This window comes from Pelobates fuscus, chromosome 2, assembly GCF_036172605.1.
Source record: "Pelobates fuscus isolate aPelFus1 chromosome 2, aPelFus1.pri, whole genome shotgun sequence".
NCBI classification, from domain to species: Eukaryota; Metazoa; Chordata; class Amphibia; order Anura; family Pelobatidae; genus Pelobates; species Pelobates fuscus.
The window spans coordinates 425,709,063-425,734,487 of NC_086318.1; the positions used below are offsets into that span (position 1 = coordinate 425,709,063).

Genomic DNA, 25,425 nt, shown 5'->3' on the forward strand with positions numbered 1-25,425 from the left:
AGGACAGCTGCTGGTCACGTGCCCAGTCGCTCTTGGACCTTTTCACTTTTCATGCCCGGGAGCGTTCGATGTAAAGGGGGCGTTGCATGATACCGCCGTCACGCCCTGAGACCGTCACGTGACGGGCGTGGCTTGACGTGGGCGTGTCAGGCGGCTGCTGGGGATCTTGGTTTCCGGTGCGGAGAGCGGGGCTGTCAGTCGGTGCCCGGTCAGCGCAGAACTCACAACGCACGAATCATGGGGAACAGCGTGGCCAGAGAGGACTTCGAATGGGTTTATACCGACCAGCCGCATGCAGACCGCAGGAAGGAGATCCTAGGTGAGAGCCGGAATGGACCGTTACAGTCTCTTACAATCTCCGTATGGCTGTCACCCGGGGCTGCCTCATTGGGAGCCCGGGGGGGTGGGAGAGAGCACGGACTGCCCTGCACGGGGATGGGAGGGTAACTGTCTGCACAGTATAGTACCCTGGGCGGCATAGAGACTGTCAGGGCTGTGGAAATAACTGTGCCCTCTGAGGGAGGGGGGGGGGAGTAGAGATAACTGTGCCCACGGGGGGGGGAGAGAGTAGAGATAACTGTGCCCACGGGGGGGGGGGAGAGAGTAGAGATAACTGTGCCCACGGGGGGGGGGGAGAGAGTAGAGATGACTGTGCCCACGGGGGGGGGAGTAGAGATGACTGTGCCCACGGGGGGGGGAGTAGAGATGACTGTGCCCACGGGGGGGGGGGAGTAGAGATGACTGTGCCCACGGGGGGGGGGAGTAAAGATGACTGTGCCCACGGGGGGGGAGTAGAGATGACTGTGCCCACGGGGGGGGGAGTAGAGATGACTGTGCCCACGGGGGGGGGAGTAGAGATGACTGTGCCCACGGGGGGGGGAGTAGAGATGACTGTGCCCACGGGGGGGGGGAGTAGAGATGACTGTGCCCACGGGGGGGGGGAGTAGAGATGACTGTGCCCACGGGGGGGGGGGAGTAGAGATGACTGTGCCCACGGGGGGGGGGAGTAGAGATGACTGTGCCCACGGGGGGGGGAGTAGAGATGACTGTGCCCACGGGGGGGGGAGTAGAGATGACTGTGCCCACGGGGGGGAGTAGAGATGACTGTGCCCACGGGGGGGAGTAGAGATGACTGTGCCCACGGGGGGGGGGAGTAGAGATGACTGTGCCCACGGGGGGGGGGAGTAGAGATGACTGTGCCCACGGGGGGGGGGAGTAGAGATGACTGTGCCCACGGGGGGGGGGAGTAGAGATGACTGTGCCCACGGGGGGGGGGAGTAGAGATGACTGTGCCCACGGGGGGGGGGGAGTAGAGATGACTGTGCCCACGGGGGGGGGGGGGAGTAGAGATGACTGTGCCCACGGGGGGGGGGGGAGTAGAGATGACTGTGCCCACGGGGGGGGGGGAGTAGAGATGACTGTGCCCACGGGGGGGGGGGAGTAGAGATGACTGTGCCCACGGGGGGGGGGAGTAGAGATGACTGTGCCTACGGGGGGGGGGAGTAGAGATGACTGTGCCCACGGGGGGGGGGGGGGAGTAGAGATGACTGTGCCCACGGGGGGGGGGGGGGAGTAGAGATGACTGTGCCCACGGGGGGGGGGGGGAGTAGAGATGACTGTGCCGACGGGGGGGGGAGTAGAGATGACTGTGCCGACGGGGGGGGGAGTAGAGATGACTGTGCCCACGGGGGGGGGAGGAGTAGAGATGACTGTGCCCACGGGGGGGGGGAGTAGAGATGACTGTGCCCACGGGGGGGGGGAGTAGAGATGACTGTGCCCACGGGGGGGGGGAGTAGAGATGACTGTGCCCACGGGGGGGGGGGGAGTAGAGATGACTGTGCCCACGGGGGGGGGGAGAGTAGAGATGACTGTGCCCACGGGGGGGGGGGAGTAGAGATAACTGTGCCCACGGGGGGGGGGAGTAGAGATGACTGTGCCCACGGGGGGGGGGGGGAGTAGAGATGACTGTGCCCACGGGGGGGGGGAGAGTAGAGATGACTGTGCCCACGGGGGGGGGGAGAGTAGAGATGACTGTGCCCACGGGGGGGGGGAGAGTAGAGATGACTGTGCCCACGGGGGGGGGGGAGAGTAGAGATAACTGTGCCCACGGGGGGGGGGAGAGTAGAGATAACTGTGCCCACGGGGGGGGAGAGAGTAGAGATAACTGTGCCCACGGGGGGGGGGAGAGAGTAGAGATAACTGTGCCCACGGGGGGGGGAGAGAGTAGAGATAACTGTGCCCACGGGGGGGGGAGAGAGTAGAGATAACTGTGCCCACGGGGGGGGGAGAGAGTAGAGATAACTGTGCCCACGGGGGGGGAGAGAGTAGAGATAACTGTGCCCACGGGGGGGGGAGAGAGTAGAGATAACTGTGCCCACGGGGGGGGGAGAGAGTAGAGATAACTGTGCCCACGGGGGGGGAGAGAGTAGAGATAACTGTGCCCACGGGGGGGGGGAAGTAGAGATAACTGTGCCCACGGGGGGGGGGAAGTAGAGATAACTGTGCCCACGGGGGGGGGGAAGTAGAGATAACTGTGCCCACGGGGGGGGGGAAGTAGAGATAACTGTGCCCACGGGGGGGGGGAGTAGAGATAACTGTGCCCACGGGGGGGGGAGGGAGTAGAAATAACTGTGCCCACTGGGGGGAGAGTAGAGATAACTGAGCCCACTGAGGTGGCGAGGGGGGGAGAAATGAGTATGTGCCCATCGGAGGGGGGGAGGCAGTAGTAGAAAGGACTAATTGTCCACAGAGCCTACTGGGGGTAGCAGTGACTCATACTGGCATTTCTTTAAGCAAATTGAACAAAATACGGTAGTAATATTAATAAGAAAAAAAACATGCATTCTCAGCATTTTTTTCCTTTTTCTTAAATGAGCACTCACATTAAAGTACGGACATGCACAGCCCCCCACCCCAAAGTTAAATATAGAAGTTTTACGTATCTTAAACTGACACCGCTATTGCTCCACCCATGGCTGAGATCAGTACAAAGATCTCAGCCAATCCAGTGCTCTCCTTTGGGGATCATGCTGTGCCAGTGAACATATTTTCATAGAGATGCATTAGCTTAATGCACCTCTATGGGGAGTGTTCGATGTCTTCATGCTGAGTGAAACTCATTAGAGGTGGCCTTAGGGAACACTGGAAACAGTGTCTTTTCTCAGAAAAGGCAATGTTTACTGTTCAGAGACTGCAGGCTGTAGTGGTTTTGGTGTTTAGTGTCCCATTAAAGACAAATAACATGAAAGCACTGAAAACCTGACGCCGAGTGTATTGGAAACATTGTTGGAAAAGGAGCACTAAAAGGAAGCTACAAATTCTGTACAGAAAAGAACCCTGCTTCTGGATTTCATTGTGTGCCATATGGCAGCTCCTGGCTTGTTACGGTATATAGCACACCTTCCCTATGTCTGTGTGCATAGCATAGTTGTACCAGGCTTCAAATGTCTGGCTCCAGGACACAACTTCATTTACAAAGGATTATTTCACAATAAGCTAATAATTACCCTTCCTGTCTGTAGGCCCTCATGCTTCCTATCCTGCTATCTAGGCTACTTGTGCTTTCTTGTTGTTTATGCCTTTGAGTAGCTGATTATCTGCCATTTTGTTGGATTGATGCAACTTTCAGTTGCTTTTTGGCCATACAGGGTAACTCTCAGAGGTATGCAGTCATTGTAAGTTAAAGCCTGTGGCTGGTAGAATTATTATTTTTTTTTTTAGCTATTTTATTTATATAGCGCTATTAGATTATTATGGGAGGGATTTGTAGTCCAGCTGCTGCGGGGTGCAGTAGGACAGCACAAGGCATGTTCCTTAGGTTAAATAGTAAATACCTTTCTTTCTGTGGATACTTACATTGCATTGTGGAATTTTGAAGTCCGTTATGGTATGGTGCTTTTATTAAATAGACATGTGCTCTAGTCTATAAAAACGGTTAGATGGTGGCTTTATGCATGTGAAGATTAGTCATTAGAAGAGTTCTATAAAGGCTGCCACGCTGGTATTGCAGTTAGTGATCACATGCGCATGTTCAAATGAATTTAGTGGGTTAGTCTGTCTGAATATCTGCTGTATTTCGTTCTTTTGTTTTTTACTTATCTGAGTTCACTTCCTCATTGCTTAGTTTGACTTCGAGGGTTTCCACGTGCCTGGGCTTGTGGCTAAAGCCTGTACATTAGCCAAATGCCTTGCAAGCACCTTTATGGTTGGAATGTATATAGGTTTATTCAAGTACCCATTTCGTATGAAATTATGCAACTGCAGTTGCCTTTTTCCCATTATGATTTGTGTTGATCTTGCTGTTCCCATGAGAATGTTACTGAATTCCCAAGTGGTTGAATGGAAATGAAAGTGACATCTGTCTTAATTCTAACTTGATGTATCAGGGGTGTAGTTAGAGCTGTATAAATAAAGTGATTTAACTCCTAAATGGTACTGAATTGATCAGTGATACTGCAGGGGCATGATCCATAGACCAAAACGGCTTCATTAAAGGGGCACTATAGTCACCCAGACCACTTCAGCTCAATGAAGTGGTCTGGGTGCCAGGTCACTCAGGTTTTAACCCTTCAGATGCAAACATAGCAGTTTCAGAGAAACTGCTATGTTTACATTTGGGGTTAATCCAGCCTCTAGTGGCTCTTCCGGAAAGCCACTAGAGGCGCATCTGCGACGCTGGAGGCACATTTTGCCTCCATCGCGCCGAGCATCAAGAAAGGCTTTCCTATGGACACTTTTGAAAGATGTTTTTTTTTTTTTTTTTTTTGGCACAATTGATTTAGAAGTCCCTCACGCCCTCCCTGAAGGGTTAAAAGCACTTCAACCACTTGCCTGAATCCATCGCCGATGTCCCTTGGCACTGGATCAGGCTCCGCCCACACACCTCTCCTGCTGATATCAGCCGGTGGGGGAGACCTAATGCGCATGCACAGCAATCGCCGCTCGCGCATTAAACCACCCTATAGGAAAGTATTATTCAATGCTTTCTTTAATGGGGCAAATCTGACGCTGGAGGTCCTCATGCAGAGCGTGAGGACGTCCAGCGCCCGCTAACAGACCAAGTGTCCGTTTGGAATCCGGAAGCGCCCCAGTGGTTGTTTGGTAGACAGCCACTGAAGGCAGACTTAGAGCTGCAATGTAAACATTGCAGTTTCTCTCTGGAACTGCATTGTTTTACATTGCAGCACTAAGTGCAATAGGGTCACAGCACCCACACCACTTCAATTGACTGAAGTGGTCTGGGTGCCTGCAGCGTCCCTTTAAGCTAAAGTTGTTTTTGCTCAGTGTCAATTACTAAAACACTCCATAGATTTTATTTATTTTTACAATAAATGGGGTTTTAACACTATATGGTCAGCAATACACGTCTGTATTCCTGACCCTATTGTCTTCCTTTAATAGAATCGCTTATTTGTACATTTTTATCTAATGTATTCATTATTTACCACCTATTGAGCTGAGATCATCTTTGCCCAGCTTCAGTAATAATGGATTGTGGGCACCTTTGTTCTGTTGTAATGCTCCCAATATAGGGCATGCATATACCACTTTGGCTACCAAAGTGTAATTAGAAACTGCAGTTCAGTTGCCTGTGTGTTTGTGTAAACCTTATGCTTGTGAGGTGTTTTTGAAATGACCCTCTATGACATGGTAACTTGCACTGTTCAGCTCCAGATAAACTAGTACCAGCCATTGCAGGGGAGATAAGATTTGTAAACACACATGGCTTAAGAATGCAGCAATGGGTTTACGAATGGCAACTGAAAACTTGTATGCCTAGGGGACAAGTCTTGTTCACTAAAATGTGAGGGAATTAGAACATTTAGAGTGAAATAGATGAATTGCAAATAATATAACAAAATAACTGAGCTGGAGAGATTTTCACATAATAATTTTCCCCCCAGTTTAGTGGATACAACCATTAGTTGTAAATTTTACTGCAAGACAGGAGGCTTCATATTTACTTGAACCTTTACAGACGCCTCCGGCAGCAAAGAAACGGTTAACATAACCAGTAATAAGCAACCAATCATCATGAGGCTATGCACATAAACCCCTTAACAAGATCCTGTTTTTGCTGCTTCTTCCAGTTAAGTGTATTCAGTGCTCTGACTGTTCTTTTGCTAGTTGGTGTGTTGCCTTTATTCTTTCAGGTCTGCTGGTTTTTCTTCCGTATTTTGTTTCTGCTTTGGTCTGCTTGAGATTGCGGCACTCACTGCACGCTTCCTTTCCTTCTTGCAGTATCTGCAGTCGCTCCCTATCATGCACGTACTTGGCTCTAAACTGCTGCTTGTTAAAGGACCACTATAGTCACCCAGGCCACTTCAGCTCAATGAAGTGGTCTGGGTGCCAGGTCCCCCAGGTTTTAACCCTTCAGATGTAAACATAGCAGAGAAATTGCTATGTTTACATTGCAGGGTTAATCCAGCCTCTTTCCCCGGCACTCAATGGGAAAATCGCATTGAGCACGCAGGACGTCCATAGGAAAGCATTGAGAAATGCTTTCATGTGGGCATTTTTAATGCGTGCGCTGCTCTGCTTATATAGTGTCAGGAAAAACAAGTTTGTTTTCCTGACACTATAGTGATCCTTTAAGCTGATATAGCTATTTTGACCGCATTGGCGCCCCCCGTGTGGAGAGCCTTTGACTCTGATTCCTCTGCGTGCCACCAGCTCTCTAGCACGGCTCTCCACTGCCTCTTTGACTGGCATGGGAATAGATGGTCAGATCTACACAGAACTGAACAATATCCGGTTGAAAGGTGTTTGAGGGACATTTGCCACATGCTCCAGAAACCACAGATCTGGCTGATAGGTCTTCTATCTTCGTCCATTCAGGCTATTTGTCCAGACCCCTGCTCTATTCGTCTGCTTCATTGTTGCTCTCCTTGCTGCGTGGCCAATTCTTGATCTTGTATGTACGTCCCTTTTAAACTGGTCTCTGATCAAGTAGATCCATCACCTTGCTTGTGTGGACAGCTCCTTTGGTGCTCACTCAGTATGGTGTGCTGCGGTGTCAGCAGCAATGCACATTTGGTGGTTCATTATACAGAGACTCCTCACTTACCGACCGGGTTCCATTACTACGACCCAGTCATAGAATGAATTTGTCGGTTAGTGAGGAGTTCAGGCATTCCCTGCTCTGGTGCGTTCGTCTATGTTCAGGGAAACATCTCCAAACATAGATGAATGCACCAGAGCAGGGAATCCCTCTAATCTATGCTTGGGGAAATTTACCCGAACATAGATTAGAGCAGCAGTTCCCAAACTGTACACGCAGGGGTGCTGCGGAATGTTTCCCCAATGCTATGATTATACCACCGGGGAAATATTACTACTCAACAGAGATCCGGTCGAGTGCCGCGGTCCTTTAAAACCATGACTGGGCCCCTCTGTCGGCCGGCTGGAATGAAGGGACCGCCTCTCACTTCCTCCCAGCATCATGCAGAGAGCACGAGAGGGAGAGGAGCACGTAGAGCTCTAGACCCTCACTCCCCCCCCAGCAGGACCAGGACTCCAAGCCACCCTCCTGGACACACAAGGTAAACATTCAATGTAATCTGGAAGCGTTAGAAAATCTGGACATTGACAAATCTTGCGAGCAATGTCCGTAATTCGCAGTCCAAATACCTCCAGATAGTCCTACATTATTTTTGCTGGTTCACATTGGGCACAAATAGAGTTTAAAGGAACACTATAGTCGCCTAAATTACTTTAGCTAAATAAAGCAGTTTTAGTGTATAGATCATTCCCCTGCAATTTCACTGCTCAATTCACGGTCATTTAGGAGTTAAATCACTTTGTTTCTGTTTATGAAGCCCTAGCCACACCTCCCCTGGCTATGATTGACAGAGCCTGCATGAAAAAAAAAAACTGGTTTCACTTTCAAACAGATGTAATTTACCTTAAATAATTGTATCTCAATCTCTAAATTGAACTTTAATCACATACAGGAGGCTATTGTAGGGTCTAGCAAGCTATTAACATAGCAGGGGATAAGAAAATTTTAATTAAACCGAACTTGCAATAAAGAGAGCATAAATAGGGCTCTCTTTACAGGAAGTGTTTATGGAAGGCTGTGCAAGTCACATGCAGGGAGGTGTGACTAGGGTTCATAAACAAAGGGGCTTAACTCCTGAATGGCAGAGGATTGAGCAGTGAGGCTGCAGGGGCATGTTCTATACACCAAAACTGCTTCATTAAGCTAAAGTTGTTCAGGTGACTATAGTGTCCCTTTAACTTGGGGTGCCTTGGAAAAATACTGAACTATTAAGGGCCCTTTGAACCTAAAAAGTTTGGGAACCCCTGGATTAGAGGGATTCCCTGTTCTCGTGCGTTCATCTATGTTCGGGGAAGTTTCCCCAACATAGACGTGCACACCAGAACAGGGAATCCCCACGACAGCCTGGTCGTAAGTGCGAGGCGTTGTAAAACGGGTAGGTCGCTAAATGATTGTGCACGGGAATCGGCTTTTCTGACACTTTATTTCTGACATGCATTCGTCTCTGAGCATTTCAAAATGCAAACTTGAAGCTTCTATAATCTAAACTTAATTAAAGGGGCACTGTAGGCACCCAGACCACTTTAGCTCATTGAAGTGGTCTGGGTGCACTGTCCTAGGTTCCTTAACCCTGCAAAACTAATTACTGTTTTTAATAAACTGCAATATTTAGCTTGGGAGGCCACTAGAGGGACTTCCGCTATGATGCTTGACTTCTTCACGCTATGCATATGCGTCTAGCGTCACCCAAAACCCCATTGGAAAGCATTATATAATGATTTCTTATGGGGAAATCCTAAGGAGAGTGCGGCCATTGACGAAGGCGTACCAGAACTCTTCTTCCCCCCCCCCCCCCCCCCACACACATTTTTTATTTTTTTTTTATTCCTCCTTTTTAAAATTGTTGTGGGTCATATATATGGTTTTACTATTTGGGATGTTGGCGCTTTTGGTGAATTAATCTACTGCCTATGCGTGCATATTTAAATTGACTGACAAGAATGACATGATGGTTGTGTATAACATCCTGTATTTTACAATTTATATTTTTTGTCTGTTGTATTTAAACTTAATCTGGATTGTCCTGATTGCCAATGGTTCCTGTTTTGCTGTGTTTGATTCATACAATTCTGCTCTTCTTGAATGTACCCCCGCATCCTAAAAAAAAAAAAACAGCAAGCGGGGGAAGGAGGCTGCTGGGTCTTGAGTATTTTATATGCCTAACTTTGAGCAGACTGGTTGCTTTTTACTGGTTGTGTTAACTGTTTCTTTACTGCTGGAGGTGTCAGTAAATCAGTAAAGAAGGTTGAAGCATATATTCTCCCCCATCTAATAACATTTAGATTATATTTTCTCCTAGCCTAGAATAATCTCCTATTCTCTGCAGTGTAATTAGTGGTGGGAAGTGCATTCTGGGTATTGAGTCCTACCACATTCATGCTTTGCTTCCTATAACCACAAAATGAGACCGTTTATAGACCATTTGGGTGGGGTCAGTGGAGAAAATGATGTGCGTTTCCAAAACTGTGCAGCAAATATTCGGCATCCCCCTCCCTTCAGCTATGTGTCATGACATGAAGTTATCTGAAAACAGGCTCTGGCTTTTGCAGTATTAACCTTGCACGCATGCGTCATTCATTTCCTTGGATCTCTTTCTGCGTTGGTTACACAGCATAAAAATTATCAACATACTGTATCACTTGGAAGGGCTCCTTAAACAAGATTCGCTAAACATCTGAACAAATGTTGGCAAATATTCTATAAATGTGATGCATAGCTGACTTGGATAATGAATTCACTTTGGCCTTACATTTGTTTACATAGCAGGGTTAATCCAACCTCTAGTGGCTGTCTTCTTGACAGCCGCTAGAGGCGCATCTGCGATGCTGGATGCGAAATTCGCATCCATCGTGCAGAATGTCCATAGGAAAGCATTGAGAAATGCTTTCCTATGGACTGTTTGAATGCACACTTGGGAGGAGAGGTCACCAGTGCTGAGGGAGCCTGGTGCTGGATTAAGGTAAGCTGCTGAAGGGGTTTTAACCTCTTCAGCGCCAAGAGAGGGAGACCCCAAGGGTCGGGCACCCTTAGGGCACTATAGTGTCAGGAAAACTGGCTTGTTTTCCTGACACTATAGTGATCCTTTCAATAATCCAGCTAATGGCAGGTAAATACTCCTCCTAATAGACTAATTACAGTTTGTTTGCATGATGGTGTGGCCTCCAAATTAGTGATCTGATGAGAGCTCTCTGGGAACTGGAAAATTGAATCAGATTTTTTATTTTTATTTTTTTTTATTCTTTATTTTTGTTAGTGCATAAACATAAACACAGTCGCGTGTGAGGTACCCCAAAGGCAATCCTCCAGCGTTTCAAATTTATAGATTACATTGGGGTAGATGAGAAACATGCACATTTTTGGTATTATTAGGAGAAAGTTAATACAATACGTTGCATACAAGTTTGGTCAATTATGTCTTGTCGTTTAGGTCTGTAACATTAACAGTGAGGAGTGCGTTAGATCGTGCTTAACCTGTCCTGTCAATTAGGTTGGCAGAATTTTTACATAAATTGTGAGGCTTTAATGCAAACGAGCTGAACTAGTAGTGCGTTAGAACATACTTTTATGTCACAGTGCTTATGAGACAGTCATCAGCTTAACATTTGTGTTGTAGGTCGCACGTACAGCGTTATGGCAAGTTAATTAAGACATTCCCAGTGGGTTGCAGGTCGCTGATAGCGCATCACACAAGGTAGCCAGCCCAAGGTCTAAGTACCCCTATTTAATAAGGTGGCTTGTGCTTTGGGGGCAAGTTAAATTTTGAGGTAGGGGAGGTAGTGGTATGTATGGGGATGGTAAGAGAGACCCACCTTATTTCACTTTGGACCCTTTAAGCTAGGCAATAACTTTATGCACACATACTTTGATATGTCCGGCTACGTTAGAATGTCAGGTTACGTTATTTATAAGTCCTGCTTGTTGCCTCGATTGACAGGTTGAGGCAGGCGGGGAACAGTATTCTCCCGTGGAGCCTAACATCAGGGAGCTCTGTTGTGGCTTTTAGCCCATTCCACACTTCACCACGATAGAGCAGTCCTTTAATTCTGGGTACTCCACTGATGAGGTAATGGAAGTGCGTTGGAGTAGCAGCCCGGCTGACTGTATGCTTTACGACGTCTTCCGCCGCAGTGTAAAGTGCGGCATGGATCGCTCTCCGTGTGGGAAATTGGTTCTTCGGCACGTCTGAGGTGGATGTGCTTGCTTGTGTGCCGTCTGTGTAGGCCCTGGCAATGCGGGTACTGGCTTGTTGTGCCCCATTCTCTTTCGCTGGTTTCAGACCCGCCGTGTAGCTGGGGTCGGAGTCCCGGAGCACATCTCAGAGGGTATCTATCTTGTCGAGGTGCTTGAATATGAGTTTACCTCCGGGTGTAGTGGGTGACGGGCTAGCATGTGCTTGTGAGTGCTTTGCGTTGGGGGCGCTGGGTTGTTGCAGGCTGTCGGCGCGCGTGGCGTCCGCCATCTTAAGGTTGAGGCTGCAGCTCGTGGTGGTGAAGCTGCTAGGTCTTGGGTGGCCTGTTGTTGCCGCCACTGGATCGGGACCGGGATCACTCCCGGGGGGGGGGGGGGGGGGGGGGGTACGGGCCAGGTCTGCGCCGATCCGTCCGCTCTGCCCAGTCCCCCAGGGGACTGTAGCTCGGTGAGCCAGCCTCTCCCTGGATTCAGTGCCCCTTTTGTTCCGAAGATTCATGCTGCCGGTCTGTGTTTTCGCGAGAAAAACATGTTTTTTTTTTTAGGATTAAAGAGTGTTAGTTTACAGGAGCTGCTCATGTTGCGACCGTCCAGCTCCGCGGACCGGCCCCGCCCCCCAGATTTTTTTTTTTTTAACCAGTTGTACTGCACATGTATGGCAATCTTTGATATGGAATTACCCATGATTAACAGCACTACAGGGTAGTTGACACTCTTAGATTCAATAATAAAGTGCCATTTGGCTGCATGTCAATAAGAATCCTGTCAAATATAGTATAAGTGAGGTCCTGGGTTTGTGTACTTTCAGTTTTTGGCATCTCCACGAAGTCCCCTCATAGGCTATAACTGCTGTAAAGGCATTTGCAGTAGAGCTGTAAAATTTAACAGATGCATGACACTCAATTTAATGAATTGGATCATACTGGCCAAAGGCAGCCTCTTGTGGTTATTAAATATGCTATGTCTTATTAGCAATACTGCTTGGTGCGATCAGAAGGCATAGCTAAAGAACTAAGGCTTCTGTTTGAGGTGTGTCAGTCTGCTCACTCGTTACAACAGTGAGGGCTAACCTTTCATACTACGGAGAGCGTGGAATCCTAAGCAAGGGGTTACAAAGGTTTATCCGGGTTATTTACTAAATTGGGAATTTAAAGTGAATTTCCCATATTGATGCCAGAGAAACTAAAGTACAAACATATCTGGCTTGCTGAATGATTTCATTTCAGCTAATTAACCCTTAAATTAGAAATTCACTTTGAATTCCTGACCATTCTTACTTCAGTGCATAACCCTGTATGTATTACGGTCTCTTCACAGGCTCTGGATTGTCGAAGTGTATTTAATATGTTCCCTATGATTGGGCAGGACATTCAAATATCAAGTCTATAGAATGTAAGCTCGATTTGAGCAAGGTCCTCTTCAACCTATTGTTCCTGTAAGTTTATTTGTAATTGTCCTATTTATAGTTAAATCCCCTCTCATAATATTGTGAAGTGCTACGGAATCTGTTGGCGCTATATAAATGGCAATAATAATAATAAAGTCTCTGTACTCACATGAGCTTGCAAAATTGCTAGCCCAATGTATAGATTACATTTCCTGCTTTTTCACAAACAAACTCTTTTTAACATCCGCCCTCTGGATCCTGCAACAGAGCTTACTATCTGGGCCTCTGTAATTTGTATAATGTGATTTGTGTTGCTTTGGGTGTGAAAGCTGTGCATCCTTTCTCTGTAAAGGCAACAATATAAATCACATTTTATTTTCTAGTAATTATTAGACTTGTCTCTCTTGGCTGTGAATAGTGGGTGGGGTACTTGGTATACAGAAAATATCTTTATCTGTAAAATGAAAGTGCTTTCTATTGCAGGCAGTCCATATCGGTATTCTCTTGTTTTATGGTTTGTTTGCCTAGTTATCTAGTTTGTTTGTGCATGGCTGCATGTGAAGTGAATCAGTTCTGTTCCGTGTGCATTGTCAGAATATACACATGTAGCGGAGTAGAGGTATGATCCAAGGTAGCTCCGCTGGTAGACAGGAACAGCAACCCAAGACAGGTATAAAACGGGTAGCGTAGTTACAATCCCTTCCCTCCAAGAACTAGACGACACATAGCTTGGAGGTCAACTGTTAGCTTTATTCACACAATTTCTTTTATGTCTTTTTCCCATGCAAGGGAGGTAACTTAAAACAACCAATCACCTCCCCTCCCTCTCCTCCCCTTAGATTAGCAGGTAACTTCATTAGTGGGAACAGAGTTTTCCCCAGTTTCTGAATGTCCCCTAAATACGGGGGGTACGATGACAAATGAGGGGTCCCCTGGTAGGTCTGCTCTGGGTGAGCAACATATTCAAATTTCACCCAGATCAGACCAGGGGTTCGGGAGTTGCAGACATTTAAAGATTTGACCGACTGCAGGGACACAGTAGCCGAAAACAGCTCCATAGATTCTGGCCCTGTAGTCGGTCTATTTCACTGAATAGAAAGTGCCGAACATCTCAGCCATCCGACCCTAATCTTTTGTTCGGATGAATCCCCTAGTCTGGGGAATCCAAACTACCGAACGGCGGGCCGTTCGGCAGTTTGAATCATACGGTTTGGCGATCCTGGAGGTCTGAGCGGTGTCTGGTTAGTCGAGCGTCCGATTTTAGTTCCAGACGCTCGACGACCAAACACCGCTGTTCGGCAGGTAAGATGGCCGCCGCCACGTGGAGATTAGGCGAACGGCGGCCACCCACGAACCCAATTACGGTATGTGTAACATTGTTTCCTTCTTAATGGGAGACACACGACCACAGCAGGGTGGTCTGGCATTCGGTACTTTTAATCGGTTCCCGAACCGGGTAAGTATATCTGGCTCGGGAACCGATTACATTAACATGCTGGTACAATATACATTATATGCATTGACATATAGAGCTAAGGACAAATAACATTGTAAATAATAGTCTCTTGTGGCTGCTTCTGCCACAACACACTACACTACTGCCGGGGGAAAGGTAGGTGAGTATGTGTTCATAAAGGTTAGCCACTGCGACCAGCATGTCGTGTATTTAGAGTATGAATGGGTCAGTGAGAAATGTAGCTCTTCCATTAATCTTATAGATTCCACCTTTTGAATCCATTCCCTTATTGTCGGATGTGATTGTTTTTTCCAGTAAATCGGGATAAGCATATTTGCTGCGGTGATTAAGTGGTTGATTAGCGTTTTCTGGGGTTTGGCCATCGGTTGTGAGTATATGAGAAATAGGAATACTTTGGGTGATAGGGGAGGTTAGTTTCCGTTATCACCGAGGTCAGGTTTATGATCCTTTGACAGTATGTTTGAATGACTGGGCATTGCCACCAGATATGTCCTGGGGTGCCTCCAGGTTCATGGCACCTCCAACAGGAGTCCGGGAGGGTAGGGAATAAGCGGCTTAAGTGTGATGGGGTATAATGCCATCTGGCTATACGTTTGTAGTTGTGTTCGTGTGTGGCGTTGCTGATTGAGGAGTGGAATATGTTTGTGAAGATGCCTTTGCTTTCTGAGCTGGAAGAAACAGATTTTGTGTAGAGATCACACCCTTGCAGTCTTACTGCTCAATTCTCTGCCATTTAGGAGTTAAAGGATCACTATAGTTTGTTTTCCTGACCCTATAGTGCCCTGAGTGTGTCACCACCCTCAGGGTCCCCCTCCTGTGGTGCTGAAGGGGTTAAAACCCCTTCAGCAGCTTACCTAATTCCAGTGCTGGTGACCTCTCCTCCCCCGCCGACGACAGCGGAGCTGAATGTGCATGTGCGGCAAGTGCCGTGCGCATTCAAGCTCTCAATAGGAAAGCGTTTTTCAATGCTTTCCTATGGATGCTCTGCGTGATGAAGGCATAATATGCCAACAGCGTCGCAGATGCGACTCTAGTGGCTGTCCGGAAGACAGCCACTAGAGGCTGGCTTAACCCCAAATGTAAACAAAGCAGTTTCTCTGAAACTACGTTTGCATCTGAAGGGTTAAAACCTGAGGGACATTGCACCCAGACCACTTCATTGAGCTGAAGTGGTCTGGGTGACTATAGTGTCCCTTTAAATCACTTTGTTTAAAGGACCACTCTAGTGCCAGGAAAGCATACTCGTTTTCCTGGCACTAGAGTGCCCTGAGGGTGCCCCCACCCTCAGGGACCCCCTCCCGCCTGGCTCTGGAAAGGGGAAAGGGGTAAAAACTTACCCTTTTCCAGCGCTGGGCGGGGAGCTCTCCGCCTCCGTTCCTCCCCGTCGGCTGAATGCGCACGCGCGGCAAAAGCTGCGCGCGCATTCAGCCGGTCACATAGGAAAGCATTCATAATGCTTTCCTATGGACGCTTGCGTGCTCTCACTGTGATTTTCACAGTGAGAATCACGCAAGCGCCTCTAGCGGCTGTCAGTGAGACAGCCACTAGAGAATTAGGGGGAAGGCTTAACTAATTGATAAACATAGCAGTTTCTCTGAAACTGCTATGTTTATAAAACAATTAGTTTTTTTTTTTTTTTTTAATTCTTTATTTTTGTTATGCAGGTGAGTACAAGTACAGGGGGGGGGCGGGCGGGAGGGGGGGAGCAACGTGGTCGATGGACCTCTCTGCTAAAGGAGTGTGACCAACAAGTAATTAAATTGAGTATCTTAATAGCCGTGTCTTGGCTGCGTAGCAGGTAAGTATATCGGGTAGTTGGAGTAATGAGTCCAGCACATCTCGGTTCAATGTCCGACATATAACAGGCAGTCATAGTTCCGCTTAGTGCGGCCTTGGGTCCGCATGGGGCCAAGTGTGTCTCTCTTAAATTATGCATTTAACAAAAAAAGAAAACGAAAACAGAACATTACATATCAGGGTATAGTAGGCAGGATAGCGTCTCTTTGAAACTTAGGCGGCGGCTTTCAGCTGGGCATCAGTGGGGTGAGGCCAAGTCGTTCTCAAGTCGTAGCCGTGGTCCCAGAAGTTGAGGCTGGTGCTCTGGGTATAAAGACACGGGTGGCTGCGGGGTCCCAGCCGTGCGGGTTCGGGCTTCCCGCTGTCTGTGTCGCCTGGCTTAGTGAGTCCGGGGGGAGACCCAGAGCCTGTAGGCATTTTGCCGCGTCTTGCTGGTCACGGACTGTGATGGTGGTGTCTTCCCTTGGGAGTAACGGCGTGTGGGCCTGGCCCCAGCGGTAGCTGATGTTCTTCATGCGCAGGAGGGAGGTGAGTGGACGGAGTGTTCGTCTCCAGGCGAGCGTACCCCCAGAGAGGTCTGTAAAGAATCCGAGTGCCATTCCTTCGAAGTTGTAGGGTGTGTGCCCCCTGATGGCGGCCAGCAGCGCTGCTTTGTCTTTGTGACATTGAAATTGTACCACCAGGTCTCCCGGGGCTGAGGGAGGTGCTTTGGCCGATTTCGGGATTCGAAATATCCCATCTAGTGGCACTGCCTTTGCCTGTTTTGGGGTCAGGATGGCTGTTAGGAGGCGCCTGACAAAGTGGGGGAGTTCTTCTGTCGGTATGTTCTCCGACACCCCACGAATTTTCAGGTTCTTCTGCCTCCGTTTATCCTCCAGGGTATCAAATTTGCTTACTTGTGCGCTGGTCAGTTGTCTGAGTTCGTCCACCTCCTGTCTCAGCTCCGCCATCTGCCTGCCTTGCTCTCTCGGGGTATTCTCTACAGCGCCAATGCGGCCTGTCAGGCCCCGCAGGTCCTCTCTTAGTAATGCCACATCCGCCGATATTTTCATTTGGAGGTTTGTGATCAGTTCTCTGATTGCGGGTAGCGTTGCCGGGGTTGTGTCGGGCGGAGGGCAAGCGGGTGCCGTGCGGACCGTCGGCGGTGCTTTCTGCGGTGTGCAGTCGGCTTCTTCCTCCTCCGATGCTCCGTCGGAGAAGTCGGAGCAACCGCCATGGAGGGACGCCATTTTAGCCTCATGTGTGCTGTAGGCCTGGCTCCAGAGGTCTCCAATGTCCATACCCTGCCTGGGTCTATCAGGTTTCGGTTTTTTTGTTTTCCTGCCCATTGGGTGGCAGTTGGGGTCTCCTCGGCCGTTTGTGGGGTGTGGGTCCACCTTATTATTTGAGTTTTGTCGTCGGTAAAGCTGGAGCTCGGAGGCCATGCGACTGTCTCCTTCGCTTGTCAGGCCACGCCCCCCTCTATAAAACAATTAGTTAACCCTAGCTGGACCTGGAACCCAGACCACTTCATTAAGCTGAAGTGGTCTGGGTGCCTAGAGTGGTCCTTTAAGCTGCTCTAGCCACATCTCCCTGTATGCGACTTGCAGAGCTTTCCTAAACTCTTCATGTAAAGAGTAATCTAATGTTTGCACTTTATTGCAAATTCTGTTTAATTTAGAATTTATTACCTGCTCTGTTAAAGGACCACTATAGTGCCAGGAAAACATACTCGTTTTCCTGGCACTATAGTGCCCTGAGGGTGCCCCCAACCTCAGGGTCCCCCTCCCGCTGGGCTGGATGCAGAGGAAGAGGTTAAACTTACCTCTTTATCCAGCGCTGGACGGGGAGCTCTCCTCCTCGGCTGAATGCGCGGCAAGAGCCGCGCGCGCATTCAGCCAGTCTTATAGGAAAGCATTTACTATGCTTTCCTATGGACGCTGGCGTCTTCTCACTGTGATTTTCACAGTGAGAAGCACGCAAGCCCTCTAGCGGCTGTCAATGAGACAGCCACTAGAGGCTGGATTAACCCAAATATAAACATAGCAGTTTCTCTGAAACTATGTTTATAGAAAAAAGGGTTAACCCTAGATGGACCAGGCTCCCAGACCACTTCATTAAGCTGAAGTGGTCTGGGTGCCTATAGTGGTCCTTTAATAGCTTGCTGGACCCTGCATGAGCCTCGTGTGTGATTATTGATGTTACGTCTGATTGAAGATGAAGCTCTTTTGTTTTCATGCAGACCGTCAGTTACGATAGGGGAGGTGTGGCTAGGGCTGCATAAACAGAAACAAAAGGGATTTAACTCCTAAATAGCAGAGAATTGAGCAGTGGGACTGCTGGGGCATGATCTATACACACTGCATTGTTAAGCTAAAGTTGTTTTTGTGAATAGTGTTCCTTTAAATATTATTTCTAAAGCCTGTTTTTGTTTTGCTTTTCTCTTGCGCTTGGAACACTGTATCCGTCAATATTGGTGCAACCAACTATCCTTGAAAGTGAGGAAGTTGTACATTGTATTTCCAAACTCTCAGTGCAGGGCCCAGTGCTGTACCCCACACTTTAACAATGCTTTATATTATATACTCTGGCCTTTAAAGTATAAATCACTTGCTGCTTTAAGTCTGAAAGTTCCATGGCAAATTCACAAGGGATGAATTTCCACTTTTGAGCCCATTATTAAAGAAGAACTGTCACTTAGTGGGCTTCTGCATAAGCTGATGGCAATTAGTTACAGATGGTTTTTAAAAAGGGAAGAGAAGAATTGCATGTCACATGCCATGATGTCATGGCACAGGCTTAAATCACTAGTCTCTGAAGCCATATGGTATTAAGAGATGATTGAGAATTTCTAATTGTACATTTGACTATAGATAAGCCACATTCAAAGGTTATGTGTAGGTGTGTGAGTAGCAGATATTTACATTTCTTTAAAGGTAGTGGATTGTTGGGGTAATACATATTTTAACATGTACCTTTTTTATAGGCCTCTATATGGAATGTGTATAAATACATTTGTGTTTGGGTGGTTTACTAAAACTATCTTAACATTTTAGCCTATATTTCTAGTGGCGCTAGATAAGCATGATCCTTTTATCACAAGTTCCATACTCAAAGAAGTGTGTTTGTGACCGTTATGGTTGACTAATATTCATTTTTTTTTTAATATTTATTTTTCTTTTTAGCAAAATATCCTGAAATAAAAGCTCTCATGAAGCCAGATTACAACTTGGTGTGGATTGTGTCATGCATGGTTTTTACCCAGTTTATAGCTTTTTATTTGGTAAAAGACCTGGACTGGAAATGGCTCATGTTTTGGACTTACGTGTTTGGAAGTTGCATCAGCCACTCGATGACTCTAGCTATCCACGAGATCTCTCACAACAGTGCTTTTGGTAACTGCAAAGCTATGTGGAACCGCTGCTTTGGAATATTTGCCAATCTGCCTATTGGACTTCCTTACTCAATCTCATTTAAACGTTACCACATGGACCACCACCGATATCTGGGTGGGGACGGCATCGATGTGGACATCCCCACAGATTTTGAGGGTTGGTTTTTCTGCACCCCAATTCGGAAACTTATTTGGATCATCCTACAGCCCCTATTTTATACCATCCGACCTCTCTGCATCAATCCCAAGCCCATTTCAAAACTGGAATTGATCAATCTGTTAGTGCAGTTTGCTTTTGACATTGTGGTCTATCATTTCTTGGGAATCAAGGTTATAGTATACATGCTCGTTGGTTCAATACTTGGCCTTGGACTCCACCCAATTTCAGGACATTTTATAGCTGAACATTATATGTTTTTAAAAGGCCACGAAACTTATTCCTATTATGGGCCACTGAACTATCTAACCTTCAATGTTGGCTACCACAATGAGCATCATGATTTCCCCAGCGTTCCGGGCAAGAACCTGCCTTTGGTAAGAACGTTTGTCTTGTCTTCTCTCAAAGTTTATATGTGATCATTGAGGTGTATTATTATTATTATTATTTTTATTTTTATTTTTATTTTTTATTTTTATTTTTATTTTTTATTTTTCTTTCTTAATTGAAGTAAAATCTTGGAATGAATTGGTAGTCTTTGATAAAAAATTATAAGTAAAGCCGGGGCTTGAATAGCATCTGAGGACATTCATGTTCTTCCAGGAGGGCTGGTGTTAGAATCACTTTCAGGACATGAAAAACACTTTTTTTTTTTCTTCTTTTTTTTTCTTCTCTGTGTAATAGTAGAAAGCCTTGTGAGCAACAAACACTGACTTGTGGCAAAGGGCTAAATCAGGGCTTGACAAATCTGCTTTCACTCTAGGAGCCAGCTAAAAAGGTCAGGAGCCTTTGGTTTTTTTTTTGTTTTTTTTTTCCTCAGCAACAAAAATACAATTCTTAGAGGGACACTAGTCGCCAGAACTACTACAGCTTAATGTAGTGGTCTGGTGTCTATGGATTGTCCCTGCAGACTTTTCAAAGTAAACTCTGCCTTTTCAGAGAAAAGACGGTGCTTACATTGCTGCCTAGTAACACCTCTAGTGGCTGTCACTCAAACGGACACTAAAATGTCTCATACCTCAGTGCTGCATGGAGGCGCTGAACGTTCCCCGTAGAGATGCATTGATTTATTGCATCTCTACAAGGAGATGCTGACTGGTAATTGATCATCTCAGCTATAGAGGTGGGCCAGCTGCTGTGAGGACAGCATAGCGTTTGGAAAATAGGTGAGTAAGAATAGGTGAGCGGCTGATGGAGCAGCTGCCGCTGTTCCAGACTCTTCCCCCTTCCTCTCTGGTCTCCTCACCCCGGTACAGATCTCTGTGCGCTGGGAGGAAGTAAAGGGAAGTGTAATTACTTCGTCCCGGCGTTCAGGGGAATGGGCAGGCAGCCGGCTCTGTGTAAAAAGGCGGGCTGGAGGCCAGCTCTAAGGGATGTGGGTGGACGGGCTCAGAGGAATGCGGGCTGGGGCGGGTAGGCGGCAAGCTGGCAGTCTTTATATGCTGCCCTTCCAACTTGCAGTTCCCCTGCGGGAGGAGGGAGGGAATGGGCTGACCAATCCCAGGCGCCAGGGCAAATTCTTAGTCGCCATGGCGACCTGGCGTCTGGGACTTGTCGAGCCATTACCATGGTACTAAAGTGAATAAAGGGACACTAGTGTCAGAAACTTAAAGCTGTCCTACAAACACTATAGTGTCCCTATGGATGTCCTAATGCGCAGGACTTCAGCTTTAAGGAAACTCTCTAAGCACCAAAACCACTTCATCTTAATAAAGTTTTTGATTGCTTAAACCCTCTTTAGTCAGGCAATGTAAAGAATTGCTATTTTGCAGAAGCCCTCAAGGCACTTCCTCGTTGTAGACTTTCAGTATTTAAGTCTTAAATTATCAACATCACGCACACAAACGCTGTGAATGTTTCACTGTCGGTCCCCAGTGCTCTGAGAAGCATTGGAATGGACCAGAACTCATTGAGTGATCTCTGAAGAGGAGCAACGTTTGTTCGAAGCTGGATCACCAGTGCGTGTAACAGCTTGATATGGATGCTGGACATTATTAAAGTTTTGTAAAATTAAAAATACTCACTAGCTCCACCTTTTACTTTGCATTTGCAATAATAATCAAACTGCTGAAAGCAAGAATCGCAGTGCCCTCTGTGCTTCAAAATGTTGTGCAGCTATAAGTTTCAGCCACATTGTAATAGTTATTATTATTATTCTATGTCTTTAGCAGTGTACGCTGCATTTATCTCCGTATTAAGCAATTTAAAAATAGTTTTCCTACCAGAAACTTCAGATGCATTTACAAAAAGCACAGCTGTTTCAGGATATCCTGTGGGGGTTACAGGGAAATTTCATGACACAATTTTTCTCTAGATCTGGGTAGAGGTCCTGAAGATAAGGTTTATGAGCAAGGAGTGGCTCAATATATAGAAACAACTCCCCATCTCTTGCCTGACTTTGCAAATGTTAAAACAAACCTGTCTGTTGCCATGTTCCTGCCTATAGTACTCACATAATGTAAGAAGTCCCTACTTTATGTATTGGCTGTTGTGTTTAGCCAATGGCATTTCAAGGGAGAGCTTGAACTGGCATAATGTTAAAAGTCCAGCAGAGCAATTCTAGTGGCCATGAATCCATGTCTTCGGATTGTGAGAACCCCACTCTGATATATGTAAATGTAATGCGTGCCCTTTTCCCTTTTTTGCAGGTGCGGAAAATTGCAGCTGAATACTACGATTCCCTACCCCAGTACACATCCTGGGTCAAGGTGCTATATGATTTTATCATGGATGATACCCTCAGCCCATACTCTCGCATGAAAAGAAAACTGAAAGGAGAAATTAAACAAGAGTGATCCTAATGGGAATGTGTTTAACAGCCAGAGACTGTGTGGCCTATGTCTGTAGAGAAACGCCTTGCATTCCTCAAAATCAGTTTGAAGCATCTGCAGCCTAGCTAGTTATTAGATTGACTGGGTCATTGCCTCCAGGCTGCTAGATATTCAAGTCGGATAGCTGGGTGAAGGTTAGTAACCAGCCTGGGTTGGCATAATGACCTAGTTAATATCACATAGTTTAACAGTCTGTACAACAAGTGGTTCCACTCCAGAACAGCTTTACAGTGGTTGCAAAACTGCAACTCCCATGACGCTTTGCCAACCGGTAGTCTTATTTGTGCTCAAGACAATGTTTCATAGTAATTTATTGTCTTTGCCTGGTTAGCCGATTCTATACCACAGTTGTGGTAAGTTAAACACCATGACTATTTGGTGTGGGATGTTTAATTTGTGCTACCTCTCAGAAGCATTTCAGATCAGGTCAGTTGGATGTTAGAAGCATAATGTGTAATGTTTGGTTTACATTATCTCTGCAGATCACTGACTTGTTGTTTATTTAAAGTGTGTAAAAAGATGCACTGTAATGACACCCCCCCCTCCCCCTCCCCTGTTTCTAACCTGTATAACAACACCTGGACTTCCCATTGTATGACTTTAGATTGGATTTAGTGACCGAGCCACCTTCACAGGGCAGAGTATTGGAGTCAGCCTCTCAAAGTACACATCCCTAACATTGAAACCCTTCATTGTATCCAGTCTTTCCACTTCACACATTGTCATGGGAGAATATCCATCAATGTAACATGTTCCTCATCCCTGGCAGGGTACCTGTCCTGGAGAAACCGTTGTTTGTGGGGTTTTTTTCTTTCCACTAAGAGGAATTGTAAAGAACAGATCAGAGAACTGCAAGTTTTAGTCAGACTGTGCGGTCTCCATCTTTGCTATTCTGACCTAAAACTTGCAGTTCGCTTGTTACTTTAGTTCCTATTACTAAAATGGAAACGGTGACAAATCTGTTTAAATTAAATGAAGGTACCCAGTGCCTGTGTATCTGGGAGTAGCGGATCTATTTTACAAAATATTCATATATTATGTTGATTTCTTTGTCTCTAAGCACTATCAAGCTTTAAATCCTGCTTTTTTTTTTTTTTTTTTTTTTTTTTTTTTTTTTTTTTAAAAACACTGTAACTGTTTAGTAACCATCTTGTTGTCCACCTTACACTCATTGAAAAAATTCTTTAGGTTTTTTTTGTCAAGTTGTCAGTATTATAAAATATTTTCTTGTAATGACTTATTAAAACATTAAATGAATCCTTTTATCCAGTGCCGCTTTATTTAGGAATACAATATATAAACCTTCCAGTAATATTCTATTTGTGTAACATGTAGGCAACATTTAACTCCTTATTCCTTCACAACAGTTTAAGTACCTAACCCTTTATTAAAAAGTTAAGTACAAATTGGTGTTTAGGCCATCATATCAGTTTGTTCCCCATAGACCTGTATTCTGATGTGGAACATTGGCATTTAACTTTGGTTGGGGCTCCCAACCACCTATGGATGCTGTGCCGATGTAAGAAATTCTGGGCTGGTGTAGCCTTTTCAGTTGCTATGGTGGCAATAGGTCTTAAAAGTATTACCTGTGGATAGACCAGTGCCATATTGACTTTTTGCAGTGAATTAGAACTAATTTTGCAGAAAAGAGTCTGTCAAATTCTTGGCAACAAACTTCTAGTGAAGTATTAAGTTCTGCTGAATTATCGCAGAGTATTTAATCAGGAAATATAACTTGGTTCTCACTTGTTTCCAAATATGTCCCGAGGTCTTATAGTTTTTTTATAACTATAGCTGTTCTTCACCTTCTGATCTCAGACCTATAAAAGTCAGTCCCTAAAATTAAAAAAAATCCAAGAAAAAAAAAAAACGTACTCTTGTATTTGAAAGGGTCAAAATAAAAAAAAAATCAAATGGGGATGGCTTTCATTACAGCACGTATACATGGGGATTAGTACTGTTGAAGTACCGGAAACCGTCTGAACCCCTGGGATGTGATATGCCTGTCCAGGATCCTGTGGCTGAATGTAAAAGACATGAAGCTATTCCCAGGGTTCTTGATTTCACACTGCCAACAACTTGCTTTTGTTATCTTTCTCTGGTTTCTGGTTTTGACCTTTTTGCACGGAATTGATATTGGGTGTTCTGGACTAAATAAGACGCTTGTGCTGATATTATTATTATTATTATTATTATTATTATTTTTTTTTTTTTATGTCATCACTACCTTTTTTAGTATTATTGTATCCTTTAGACATATACAAACACCTTTGGTCGGCCAGTGTTTGAAAACCGACTGTCTTTATGGTTTTCTGTGCTCTGGTGAGGATGTTGGTTTTCAAGCACGGTGACCCAAGGTGCATGTATAATTTGTTATTACTATTTTAGCTTGATCTCCCCTCCCTTTGTATACTCCACCTCGCTACATTGCAATTATTTTATTTTTTTAATCCGTTCCCTCCCTAAAGCATAAGGTCCAAATATTTATAATGCTTACAGATATTTGCTTTCAATACTCCATGAAAGGAGTATTTAAAAAAATAAAATAAAAAAAAAAAAAATAGTAAAAAATTCAGTGCTGTTAGTTTTGTTTAACCCCTTAAGGACTGGACTTTTTTTGCGATGTTGTACATTTGCGACCAGGCATCTTTTTGACACTTTTGTGGTGTTTGTGTTTAGCTGTAATTTTCCGCTCTCTCATTTACTGTTCCCATACAAATTATATATTGTTTTTTTCAGGACAAAAGGGGCTTTCTTTACATACCATTATTTATATAATCTCATCTAATTTAATTTAAAAAAAATGAAAAAATATGATGAAAAATTGAAAAAAATACACGTTTTTTGAATTTTATGTGAAAAATCTTTTACTCATCTACAAAAGCGAATGGAAAAAAACTGCTAAATAGATTCAAAATGTTGTCCTGAGTTCAAAAATACCCAGTGTTTACATGCTTTTTGCTTTTTTTTTGCATGTTATAGGGCTATATAAGTACAAGTAGGATATTGCGGTTTCAAAACATACATTTTTAAAATGTATCAATAGTGACATTGTAACACTGTTATCTGTCATAAATTGCTAAATAACACCCCACATGTACATATTTTTTTAAAAGTAGACAACCCAGGGTATTCAATATGGGGTATGTCCAGAC

The 25,425-nt window shown here is 45.6% G+C and overlaps 1 protein-coding gene across 1 annotated transcript; it reads left to right on the forward strand.

The window, feature by feature from the left end:
- Window positions 1-21: 21 nt before the first annotated feature.
- Window positions 22-23,535, forward strand: DEGS1 (delta 4-desaturase, sphingolipid 1). The gene is made up of 3 exons (XM_063444049.1): window positions 22-319; window positions 19,074-19,816; window positions 22,088-23,535. The coding sequence occupies exons 1-3, from the start codon at window positions 238-240 to the stop codon at window positions 22,232-22,234; spliced, it is 972 nt and encodes a 323-aa protein (XP_063300119.1). The 5' UTR covers window positions 22-237; the 3' UTR covers window positions 22,235-23,535.
- The last annotated feature ends 1,890 nt before the right edge of the window (window positions 23,536-25,425 follow it).